Raw genomic sequence first — 11,404 nt, 5'->3', positions numbered from 1 at the left:
GGAAATGACTAAGGGATCAGTCTGAGGCGTCTCTCTTTAATTCGATCTTTATGGTAGCTGCTGCTATCCCATCGAAGTGATCTTCGAGTGGCTTTTAAAAACAGGCGACACCATTCGTTTGGGAGGAGAAAGTTCAGGCGAAGGGAGAGAAGGAACGGGAACTCCAACACGAGAGGCGGCCTTGCTGCAAATATTGGGCCACAGCGACACCATCAGGTTCAGTGAGAAAATTGCAGCTTGGGGGAAGGGCGCAAAGAATTGCGGCGGCGCCGGAAGGGAAACTACAACTCCCAGCATGCGTGGAGGGCTCAAAGTGCATCAGCTGATGAGAGGAAACAGCCCTTCCGCACCGTTCCGCTTGAGCGTATCCTGCATTTTGCGAAAAGGTTCGCAATGCTGCGCCCCAAAGCCTTGACCCAGGTGTTGAGCCAGGCCAACACAGGCGGCGTCCAGAGCACCTTGTGAGTAGTTGGGAGGTTTCAGCCTCCAATGAAACACACACACATTTTTAGCTTCCAGGTTCTAAGAGGGGCTAAATGGAGGCAAATGTGTTGTGGTGCAGTGGTTAGAATCAGCCATGCAGCCTATCGGGCTCGTTGCTTCAGTTTAGCCTACTTTGCGGGGTTGTTGTTGAGAATAAAAAGGGAGGGGAGGGGCAAAAGAAATGTGAGTGTGGCCCTAAATTCCTTTTGAGATAAAAGGGATAAAACGTAATGGGACTAGAACCCTGCCTCACAATTTATTGTTAATGCAATTGGATGCCATGCAAAACAGAGCATTTCTTACGGTTTGCTTTTATTAAGAGATTAGTTAACTTGTTCAATGCTACAGAATGTATTAAGGGGACCAGAAGCATAAATAGGTGATGTGTCATCTGTGATGTAACATCAGTTTTCTGGGTGCTCGAACTGGATCATAGTTCCCCTCTAAGGGATACAGAATGTCTCGGGCAAGGCCTCGTGTTTGGGAATTGAATGCCTTATATTGTCGAAGGCTTTCATGACCGGATTCAACTGGTTGCGGTGGGTTTTCTGGGCTGTAGAGGACGACCACACAGCCTGGAAAACCCACCACAACCAGTTGAATGTCTCATGTTTGGGAATTGAGCCTATGCACCGCTTGAGGGTTTCTTCATCAGTGGGATCCAGGAAAAGATGGAAAAACAAAAAACAAAAAGGCAACTGAGGCTCCCTAGGCGTGCCTGTCATAAGAGCCAACTGCAGGAGCCCAATGCCAGACAAACCTCCAGAGAACTGATGTGTCTAGGGTTTACATCAGTTATTACACTCCGAAGTCCCGGCTCAGTGAAGGACTAAAGAGGTGAAAGGTAAAGTAAATCAAGTATCGTTATTACTACTAAGTAGATTTATACTTGATTTACTTTACTTCTGGCCTCTTGGGCCAGGACTTCAGAGTTGAATAACTGATGTATACCCTAGACACATGATAGGTTTTTATAGGCATGTCTGGAGTGGGGCACCGTGGTAAAGTTTAGCATGGAGAAGCTCCTAGGTTCTGTCTCCAGCATCTCCGGTTAAAAATTCTAGAACAAAGTATGATGCAAAAGGCCTCCCAAGCCCTGGGAGAGCTGTTGCCAGCGTAGACAACGGTATCCTCCATAGACTAAAAGGTTTGACTCCGTATAAAACAGCTTTGCAGCTTAAAATCCATGAGAAAAGCACTTGGGAAAGGCTGTTATTGAACTAGAAGAAAACTTCTGTTTACCAAGGCTCCTAGGATGGGCAGCATTTTTTAAAAGTGAGAATTTTGATAGATCTTTTTTATACCCATTCTTCCTATATGAGTTTAGGTAGCCCACAGAACACTCCCTAACTCTGTTTTATTTGCATAATTACTCAGGCTAAATTGTAGATTTGACAACCGCTGAAGCTAGTGGCCAACACTAGAGCACCCTGTGGTACTAAATGCCATCAAGGGAATTATGCTTTGCATAGAAAAGTAGTTATTTCCAATCTAAAGTAACTGATAAAATTTTCTATTGTGTCCCTTAAGGAGGAGCAGCAGTGGTGTAGTGGTTAAGAGCAGGTACATTCTAATCTGGAGAAACCGGGTTTGATTCCCTGCTCTGCCGCTTGAGTTGTGGAGGCTTATCTGGGGAATTCAGATTAGCCTGTGCACTGCCACACACGCCAGCTGGGCTAGTCACAGCTTTTCGGAGCTCTCTCAGCCCCACCCACCTCTGTTATGGGGAAAGGAGCTTGTAAGTCATCTTGAGTCTCCTACAGGAGAGAAAGGGGGGGATATAAATCCAAACTCTTCTTCTTCTTAATTGTCTTGATTTTATAGTGGGTGGTTTTTTTTCAAATTTGTGGTTGTAATAGCTAAATGGAATCCAGGTTTGATGCTGCGAACAAAGAATGGGGTGAAGCTCTTGTTAGAAAATGTATGTTAGTAAGAGACATTTCCTTGTGTTGTCCTATCTGACCTGGGTCAGGGAGGTGTCTGAAAGCGCTGACCGCTCTTGCCAGTATTCTCTGTTATTGAACTTCCCAGTAGTATATGGCTGGCCACCAGTAGTATATGGCTGGAAACTAGATGCAAGGCTGGAACAACTTTTTGACTGAGACAATTGGGTTCTTATTGGACCAAAGTAACACTTAGGTATACGAGACAGTTCTGCTCCAAACTGCTGGTGTTTGCCACCCTGCTTCTTGACTATAGAGATCTTCCCTCTCATCTCCGAATCCTTATCGGATCCAGTTCTTATATACTCTTTGCACTGTGTCTGCTTTCTCCTGCAGGCTCCTGAATAATGAGGGTTCTCTCCTGGCATATTCCGGATACGGAGACACGGATGCCAGAGTCACTGCAGCCATTGCTAGCAACATCTGGGTGGCCTATGACAAGAATGGCCACCAGGCATTCAACGAGGACAACTTGAAGTTCATCCTGATGGACTGTATGGTACTTATCGCTCTGCTACTAACTCTCTGGGAATCCTCGGGCCGCTCAGTGCTTTGGTTTCCTGGTTGAATCCATGCTTGTATACGCAGCAAAATGGTCTAGGGGAGGAATGGCTGGGATTCTGATGCTGCAAACCTTGCTAGTCTGACAGGACTTTTGAGGGGGTATAAACGGCAGGTGTCTGTTAAAGGGAGGGCAGGTAACTGGGCAGGGCTTATTTGCCTTTAATCTGTAAAAGTTTTAATTATCATTCATAAACTGTCTTGAACCAAGAGGACAGGAAGGGTATAAATACTTTAATTAAAAAAATTAATTATATGGGGTGTGAAAATTTGGCTATACATTAAATAGTACATTGGAGAGGGGAGGGAAAGGACTTTTGAATCTATGATATACCGTGGTTGAAAACCAGGGGAACACAGAAGGATCAGTAGCAGGTATGTTTTTAAGAGCAGCCTCTATTTCCTATTCAGCAGCAGGGAGCAAAAAGTTGGTGTGGGGAGTAGAAATGGTACTCGAAAGAAAGAGGCTCTTGGGTGCTCACTGCCTATTCTAGATCTTCTTTCTCTGTTTTGTAGTTGGCTTTTCTTTATGAATTGGAAAGGGTAGGAGAAAAATCTCCTAAACGAAGGCCTCGATCCTTCCAAAATTAACTGGTGCCTCTTTGGATGTTGCTTCCATTTGGCAATGGTGTTGTTCCTGGCTTTATCCTTTGATTGGAGGAGGAGGAGACTTGGGAGTTCTTAACTGAGCTGTCATGTGGGCGGGGCTGTTGTCCTGTGGCGAGTGTATTATGCAGCCAGGCTCTGAAGGAACAGTCCTGTCAAGGTGGGTGGAGGTTCCTCCATCTCTGTGTATCCTAGCAGCTGCCAATGATGATGCTGGAAACATCATGGGCATCGTGTGGCCCAGGGGTAGGGAACCTTTAACACTCAAAGAGCCATTTGGACCCGTTTTCCACGGGAAAAGAAAACACTTGGAGCCGCAAATAATTTTTGACATTTAAAATAAAGATAACACTATATATATAGGGTTTTTTTTACCTTTTACTCCGCTCATTCTGAGAAGCACATGGATGCACCCGCCCTGCTGCCTGCAGGGCAGGCAAGGATGAAGCCAGCTGCTCAGCCTCGCCAGCTGCCGGGAAAGCGCCCGCCCCGCTCCAACGGGGTGGGCGAGAGGGGAAGCCCGCAGCGCAGCCCAGCTGACCATGGGCAGTTGGTGCGCCCGCCCTGCTGACTGCAGGACGGGCAAGGATGGGGCCGGCGGCTCGGCTTGTGGAGCCACAGTGCAAGGGCAGAAGAGCCACATGCAGCTCTCGAGCCGCAGGTTCCCTACCCCTGGTGTGGCCTAAAGCGACCATGAAAGAGAGTTGAAAAGCTTCTGTCTCTATGTTGCCTAGCCACTAGAAATGGGGCTGTCCCCCAGACATGCTACGATACAGGTCTATCAAAACTAGGACAAAGAGGCTTAGAGACAGCTTCTACTCTAGAGCTGTGGCTATGCTGAACTCCGTGGCTTCGTATTGATGGGTTTGGGGCTGTGTAGGGATGGGTGGAGGAAGGGGAAAGTGAGGATGGGGTATGAGTCTGAAATTGTGTGCATTGAGGAATGCTGCTGTAAATTTCGTTGTGCGTGCACAATGACAATAAAATGCTTATGCTTATGGAGTGGAGATTGTGTTTCTATAAGGAGTGAGGAAGGCAGTAGTTCCCCAGATGCAGCACCTTCTCTCGCAGTGGTTACTTCTATGGTCCTCTGAAGGTACAGGAGGTCTTTCCTGGTCGGAAAAGACCAAAACTGCTGAGGCAGATAATCAGCCTGTTCATTAATCCAACACCTTTTCTTCACTCGGCTTCTACTGCCTGTCCTGACTGTTTTTTCTTTCTCTTCTACTAACTCAGGAGGGCCGCGTCGCAATCACCAGAGTTGCCAATTTGCTGTTGTGCATGTATGCAAAGGAGACTGTGGGGTTTGGGATGCTGAAAGCAAAGGTAAGCCCCTCCGTTTGATGGTTCAGAATCCCTTTGGGGCTATTGGAATGGGAGTGTCGTTATTCATTCAGGAGTAGTGGGGAGGGAGCTGTCGCCCTGTTGATTTGTTTCTGTCATGTCAGCAAAGAACTTTGCAATCTGACGAAGGCTGCCCAGTTAACTGAGGCAGAGGCTCGGACTTCTTTTCCCTCAGCAGGGAAGGAGGTATGTTTTCCTGCGTTTAGAGAGGGGCCACGGTTCAGTGGTAGATCATCTGTTTTGCATGCAGAAGGTTCCAAGTTCAATCCCTGGCTTCTCCAGTTGGAAGGACCAGGTAGGAGGAGATGGGAAAGACTTCCCGTGGCTCTCCAGGATTTCAGACAGAGTAGACCAGGGGTCTGCAACCTGCGGCTCTCCAGATGTTGATGGACTACAAATCCCATCAGCCCCTGCCAGCATGGCCAATTGGCCATGCTGGCAGGGGCTGATGGGAATTGTAGTCCATCAACATCTGGAGAGCCGCAGGTTGCAGACCCTTGGAGTAGACTATACTGACCTTGTTGGCTGATTCAGTATAAGTTAGCTCAGTGATGGCGAATCTTTTCGAGACCGAGTGCCCAAATTGCAACCCAAAACCCACTTATTTATCACAAAGTGCCAACACGGTAATTTAACCTGAATACTGAGGTTTTTGTTTAGAAAAAATGGTTGGCTCCGAGGCGTGCATTACTCAGGAGTAAGCTTGGTGGTAGTTGATGGCTTTGCTTTGAAGCAACCGTGCAACGCTTTGAATGGGTGAATCACGACCCTAGGAGGGTTTACTCAGAAGCAAACCCCATTGCCAGCAACCGAGCTTACTCCCAGGTAAAGGATCATGCTTTAGTTCTTCCCATGAAAATCAGTGGGGTTTAACAGCGCTTAACAGGGTTACCTACACTGCTCCCCCAAAACTAGGTCTTAGGTTTAATGCTAATAATCAAGCCCAGCGGCCCAGGCCAGTCTAGATGTGTGTGTGTGGGGGGGGTGACTTTGTTTGCATGTGCCCACAGAGAGGGCTCTGAGTGCCACCTCTGGCACCTGTGCCATAGGTTCACCATCACTGAGATAGCTTCATGTATGCTGGGCCTCTTCCTGAGCAAGCCCAGGGATCCTTGGTCCTATGTGCTCCCTCAGTGGGACAATCAAAGATGTCTGCTTTTGAAGCAGGTCATGATTGGTTTAAGAGCCGAAGCACTTTCCCAGCAAGGAGAGAGCCGGCACCTTTTTAGTTTGAAGATAAATGTGGGAGTGGGGAGGAACACACCAGAAGTTTATTTAAAAAGAGAATACAGTAAGAACGTTTTTGTTTCCTTCTGCAATACTAGAATTTCCATGTTCCACTGAAGTTCATTAGTTGAATGGGAGAAGAAAATACTTCACAAGAAACCTGGTCGGTGCTTCTCTGTGTGCACTTGGCCAGCCACAGCTTAGTTGCTTGTCTGCTTTAACTCCCCCCTCCCTTACGCTGCTAGCTGTCTGCTCGACATGTTCACTGCCACTGTCTGCATTTCTTTTGAGGCAGACAGAGGCAGTGACTTTTTTGTCAATTATCCCAAACCATGGTTTGAGGGAACCCTACTTCACACCCAGCTTTTTGATTCTGCCTTGCTAGTCAATCACGAGTCATGTTTTTAATTGATTTGTTTAGAGATTTATACCCCAAATTTCTCCCCAGTAAGGACCCAAAGCAGTTCTCCCCTTATTTATTCTCACAACAGTGACCCTACGACAGGGGTGTCCAACGCTGATGCCCCCCCTCCTCTTTACAACATCTGTGGACCCTGCCGTCCCCTCCTCCCTCTCCCCTTCTCTCTTAGGGGATTATTAGTAGGACGCCATCGGTACATTTGATATTAGGATGCTGCATTTTAATGGGGTTGTTTTAACATATAGAGCCATATTTAATGATTATTTAAACCTTGATATTATGGATTTTATCATGCTCTATCTATTTGTCTTGTTCACCGCCCTGAGCCCTCCGGGGAGGGCGGTTTATAAATATAATTAATAATAATAATAACAACAATAACAACAGCAACAACAACTCTGGACACCCCTGCCCTACAAGGTAGGTTAGACAGAGGGTATGATTGGCTGCTCAGGAAGTTGCCATGGCACAATGGACATCTGAACACAGATCCTGGTCCAGCACTCTAATTGTTACACCAGGTGGATGTCACACCTAAACCATACCTAGGCTCCCTTTACCTGGCTTTCTGTGATTTGAGGTAGTGCCTCCAATTCACAGAGTTCCTGAATTGACGTCTCTCTCACTTGCTCTTCCTAGGCACAAGCTTTGGTTCAGTATCTGGAGGACCCACTCACCCAGGTGGCAGCATCATGAACCGTGGAGCCAAAGATACTGGGGGAAAAGTCTTTTGTGACTTGACTCAGAAGGAGCTATTTCCGAAACAGACTTTTACAGAAGAGACACTGGGTGCTTATCATGGGCTTTTTGGCTTGCAGACTGTGCCTCCTAGCAGTACTGTGGATCGCGTCAGCCTTCTGAGTTATGAATCTTTCAGGCAGATTTAAAATGAGAGTGGGAAGAGAATAAAAACCTGGATTTATCAGCTTGTATCATGGTCTCACTTAAAATAGGGGCCTGTGAAAGCCATCTTACCTGGAGCTGTGAACAGTAAAACGAGGGGTGATGAAAACACACATAGAAGATGTCTGGTGGTACCAGAAGGATCTCTTATTTTAATTTGAATCCAAAGGAGACAACTGGGAAACCTTTACATGGTCTGTGTAGTTTTTTTACAGCTGGCCCAGGGGTTGCCAACCTTTTTAAGCCTGTGGGCACATCTGGAATTCTGACACAGCTGCCCCAGGAGATGGAGCTTACCACAAAATGATGGCTACAGCTAAACTTCAGTGACCCTGTGTAAATCCTTGTGCTGTGGAGGCAGCTGCTGCCAAAGCAACATTTTTAAAAATCTGCACAGCCAGTCAAATCTCCAGTCGTCAGTCACTTCCCGAAAACACCTGGTGGCACTGGGGGGTGGGGTGGAGAACAGAGAGGGCAGACAACCCAGGCATCATTGGCCTGGGTCATATGGTCCCGCCCCCTCTCCCCCCTGTGCCCACCCCTCGGCTGAACTCCCCCCACCATCAAGCATCTACAAAAAAAATCCCCAACAAACCACCTCCTCTGAGTTACACCAGCCGGCAACACACTGGCGCCAGGGTAAGGACGGAATAAACATGCCCCCTTGGCCTTAACCCCGCCCCCACTGTGTTGCTTGCTAGCGCTGCTTGGAAGCAAAAAGGTTTGATGGGTTTATTTGCAGGCAGGGGGAAAGGTGGCTGTGGGCTGGGCACAGCGGCTGTGTAAGCCCCAGGTGCCGTTTTGTGGTGGTACACCACTGCCTGGTGGGCATCAGAAAAGGTGTCGGGGGAGCCAAGGCACCCATAGGCATCCTGTTGGCGATTCCTGAGCTAGCCTATGATCATTTATCTGGAGGATGACCAGTAGGTGGCAGCAAAGTCTTGGAAAGTAATGATGTACCAGCAATTCCTGTAACTGCTGTCAGCCACCTGCCCTATTAGTCTGGTTTCATACCTGAATTACACTTTTATTGTAACAACTGTGTGTTCCCAAATTTGTGGCAGCTGAGTCACCGTGATGACATGGCAAATGTCTGTAGCTGGTGGCTGACTCTTTCCCCCTGCAAATGTTTTGCTATTATGGACCAGAACTTGGAAGCTAAGCAGGGCTGGCCACAGTTTGATGGGAGACCACCAAGGAAGACCAGGGTTTCAATGCAGAGGCAGGCAATGGCAAGCCACATCTGCTCAGATCTTGCCACTGTCTTAGGGCCACCATGAGTCAGTTGCAACTGAATGGCACAGAGTTATTATTAAGGATCTCAACATTTGAAGGGGAGAATTGACGGGTATTGGGGGAATGCCCTCTCCCGCATGAGCCAAACCTCACCAGCAAGTCCCTCCTCCCTCCCCCAGCCATTTTTCTTTATCTGGGCCCAGAGCACAAAAACTAAGCCTGGGTTTGCAACAACAGGGATTTGTGAAAAACCTCAAAGATCTGGTCCTCTTGTTTCTGTGTAATGGAATGTTGGTCCATATCCAACTGTGCAGGTGGGTGCCTAAATTGGTTTCTACCTGATTTAGTGAGAGCGGGTACATGCATAAGGAATGGCTAATGATGGCAGCTGGGGTTGGTCTCCAAAGAGCTGCTTTGGATTTCATGATTAGTATATTGGCTGTGGGCTCTATGTGGCCAGCCTATGCATTCTTATTTTGAGTTCTTTTGATGAGTCAGTCAGTGAGTGGTATTTCGCGTTTATATATATAGCTTTGTTTCACAGGACATTTTAATGAAGGGCACTTTGAAGCTCTAACCATTTGTCGCATCGACAAGTTCTGCTAATGCCCGCCAAACAACAAGCACGATTGATCCAATGGCGCGCCAACTGCATTCTAACACCGCCCTCCTCAACGCATACGAACCTGTTCCTTCTGTTGAAACCGCTAAAGGGAGAAGAGGAATTAAACACAGAAAGTGATTTATACATTGCATTAGAAAAAGACAACTACAGGAAGCTGCTGCAAAATATGCAAAAACCAACCCGTCAGTCCACAAACAGGCTGTGAGGAAATATGCTGCATGTCACCCCAAAGTTCACAAACAGGCTGTAAAGAAGTATGCTGAATGTCACCCCAAAATTCATAGAGGCTGTGATGAAGTATGCATAGCGAAGCACGAGTATCCTGCTAGTTTCTATATATTCATTTGTATAGAGCTATCCTACAAAACTCTGTTCCAAAAGTCAGTGGTTTCTGATGTGAACTGTAGTGTTCCCTGTTACTTGTAGGTCAGGAGAAAGGTACTGTGACAAGCCTTTTTCTTCCCTTACTTATAGGGCACACACAGCCTCAAGATTTTTGGGATCTAGGTTCATTTCGAACTATACAGTTTCCCTCAGTTTCCTAGTGTTCTACTGGTAGCAAGTGCAGACAGGCATTGGGTTCGCTGCTGTGAGGTAGGTTTTGTGATGCACAAAGAGACTAGTTGAGATCACTGAGGCTGGATTAATATATAAACAATATTTTTTTTTATTTACAAATTGGTTTCAAGGAACAAACCAGCCACACAGGGCTCCAGGAAGACAAAGTAGAATCCTGGCAGAGGCACAAAAATTTAAACTGGTTATGACTTCTAGGAGAAGTTAGACTTTTATAGAATGCTTTCAGGCACAAACAGACTTTTACTGACTAGCCACTGAGTTGGATACCCTCTCACACAGACTCCACCCACACTAACCAGCCCGAATCAGACTAAAGTGTACGAGGTCTTCTCATCACCAGGCCTCACAAGTAGTACCGTACTCTCTTATCTCTCAGCATTAGGGCTAAACTGCTCTGCCAGGCAAAGCTATTCTTCACTCTGCTCTTTTCCCTGAGCCAGACCTCACGTCATGAGCCAGTCCCCGGGTGATGAGGACTCAGAAGTAGACCCTGAAAGCAACTGTGAGGCCAGAACTGGCACCTCATGAGGAGATGCAGGCAACAGAGCCAGCTCAAAGCTCTTCCTTGCAAGCTGGGGCAGAGTCAGGTCTAAGCCCTTCCTTGACAGATGAGGCAGAGCTTGATGCTGTGCAGCTGGGAGAATCACCAGGAACTTTAGTTGAACCAAGTAAGAGCCAGCTGGAGGAAGGAGACAAGGGCAGAAACTGCCGCTTCTAAAAGGAGAAGTGCCTGTATTGCTGCTTGGTATGGCAGAAGACTCATCAGCATCTGAACAGGATTAAGCTTCCACAGAAGCCTAGTCCAGTGATGGCGAACCTTTTTGAGACCGAGTGCCCAAATTGCAACCCCGAGCCCACTTATTTATCGCAAAGTGCCGACACGGCAATTTAATCTGAATACAGAGGTTTTAGTTTAGAAAAAACGGGTTGGCTCCGAGGCGTGCGTTACTCAAAAGTAAGCTTGGTGGTAGTCTGTGACTTTGCTTTGAAGCAACCGTGCAACGCTTTGAATGGATGAATCACAATCCTAGGAGGATTTACTCAGAAGGAAGCCCCATTGCCAGCAACCAAGCTTACTCCCAGGTAAAGGATCGCGCTTTAGTTCTTCACGTGAAAATCAGCGGGGTTTAACAGCGCTTAGCAGGGTTACCTACACGGCTTCCCCAAAACTAGGTCTTAGGTTTAATGCTAATAATCAAGCCCAGCAGTCCAGGCCAGACTAGATGTGTGTGCGGGGGGAGGGGGTGTTGGTGCTTTGTTTGCGCGTACCCACAGAGAGGGCTCTGAGTTGCACCTCTGGCACCCGTGCCATAGGTTTGCTACTACTGGCCTAGTCCCATTATCAGGAGCATCTTACAAGCCCTGCCTAAGTGAAATGAGTGTATTTCCTTATAAGCTCCATGTTCCTATCTTCCTCTGATTCTAGCTCCCTTACCTGCCTGCCTGCCTAACCTCCTGCTGGACCCTTGACTCTGG

The 11,404-nt window shown here is 47.3% G+C and overlaps 1 protein-coding gene across 1 annotated transcript; it reads left to right on the top strand.

The window, feature by feature from the left end:
* The first annotated feature begins 307 nt into the window (after positions 1–307).
* On the top strand, positions 308–7,510 carry LAMTOR2 (late endosomal/lysosomal adaptor, MAPK and MTOR activator 2). The gene is made up of 4 exons (XM_048518611.1): positions 308–461; positions 2,763–2,925; positions 4,830–4,919; positions 7,225–7,510. Exons 1-4 carry the CDS (start codon positions 394–396, stop codon positions 7,279–7,281), a joined length of 378 nt encoding a protein of 125 aa, XP_048374568.1. The 5' UTR covers positions 308–393; the 3' UTR covers positions 7,282–7,510.
* The last annotated feature ends 3,894 nt before the right edge of the window (positions 7,511–11,404 follow it).

This window comes from Sphaerodactylus townsendi, linkage group LG01 (assembly GCF_021028975.2).
Source record: "Sphaerodactylus townsendi isolate TG3544 linkage group LG01, MPM_Stown_v2.3, whole genome shotgun sequence".
Taxonomy (NCBI): Eukaryota; Metazoa; Chordata; class Lepidosauria; order Squamata; family Sphaerodactylidae; genus Sphaerodactylus; species Sphaerodactylus townsendi.
The sequence above is the reverse complement of the archived record's forward strand: the minus strand, read 5'-3'. Positions and strand labels throughout refer to the sequence as shown.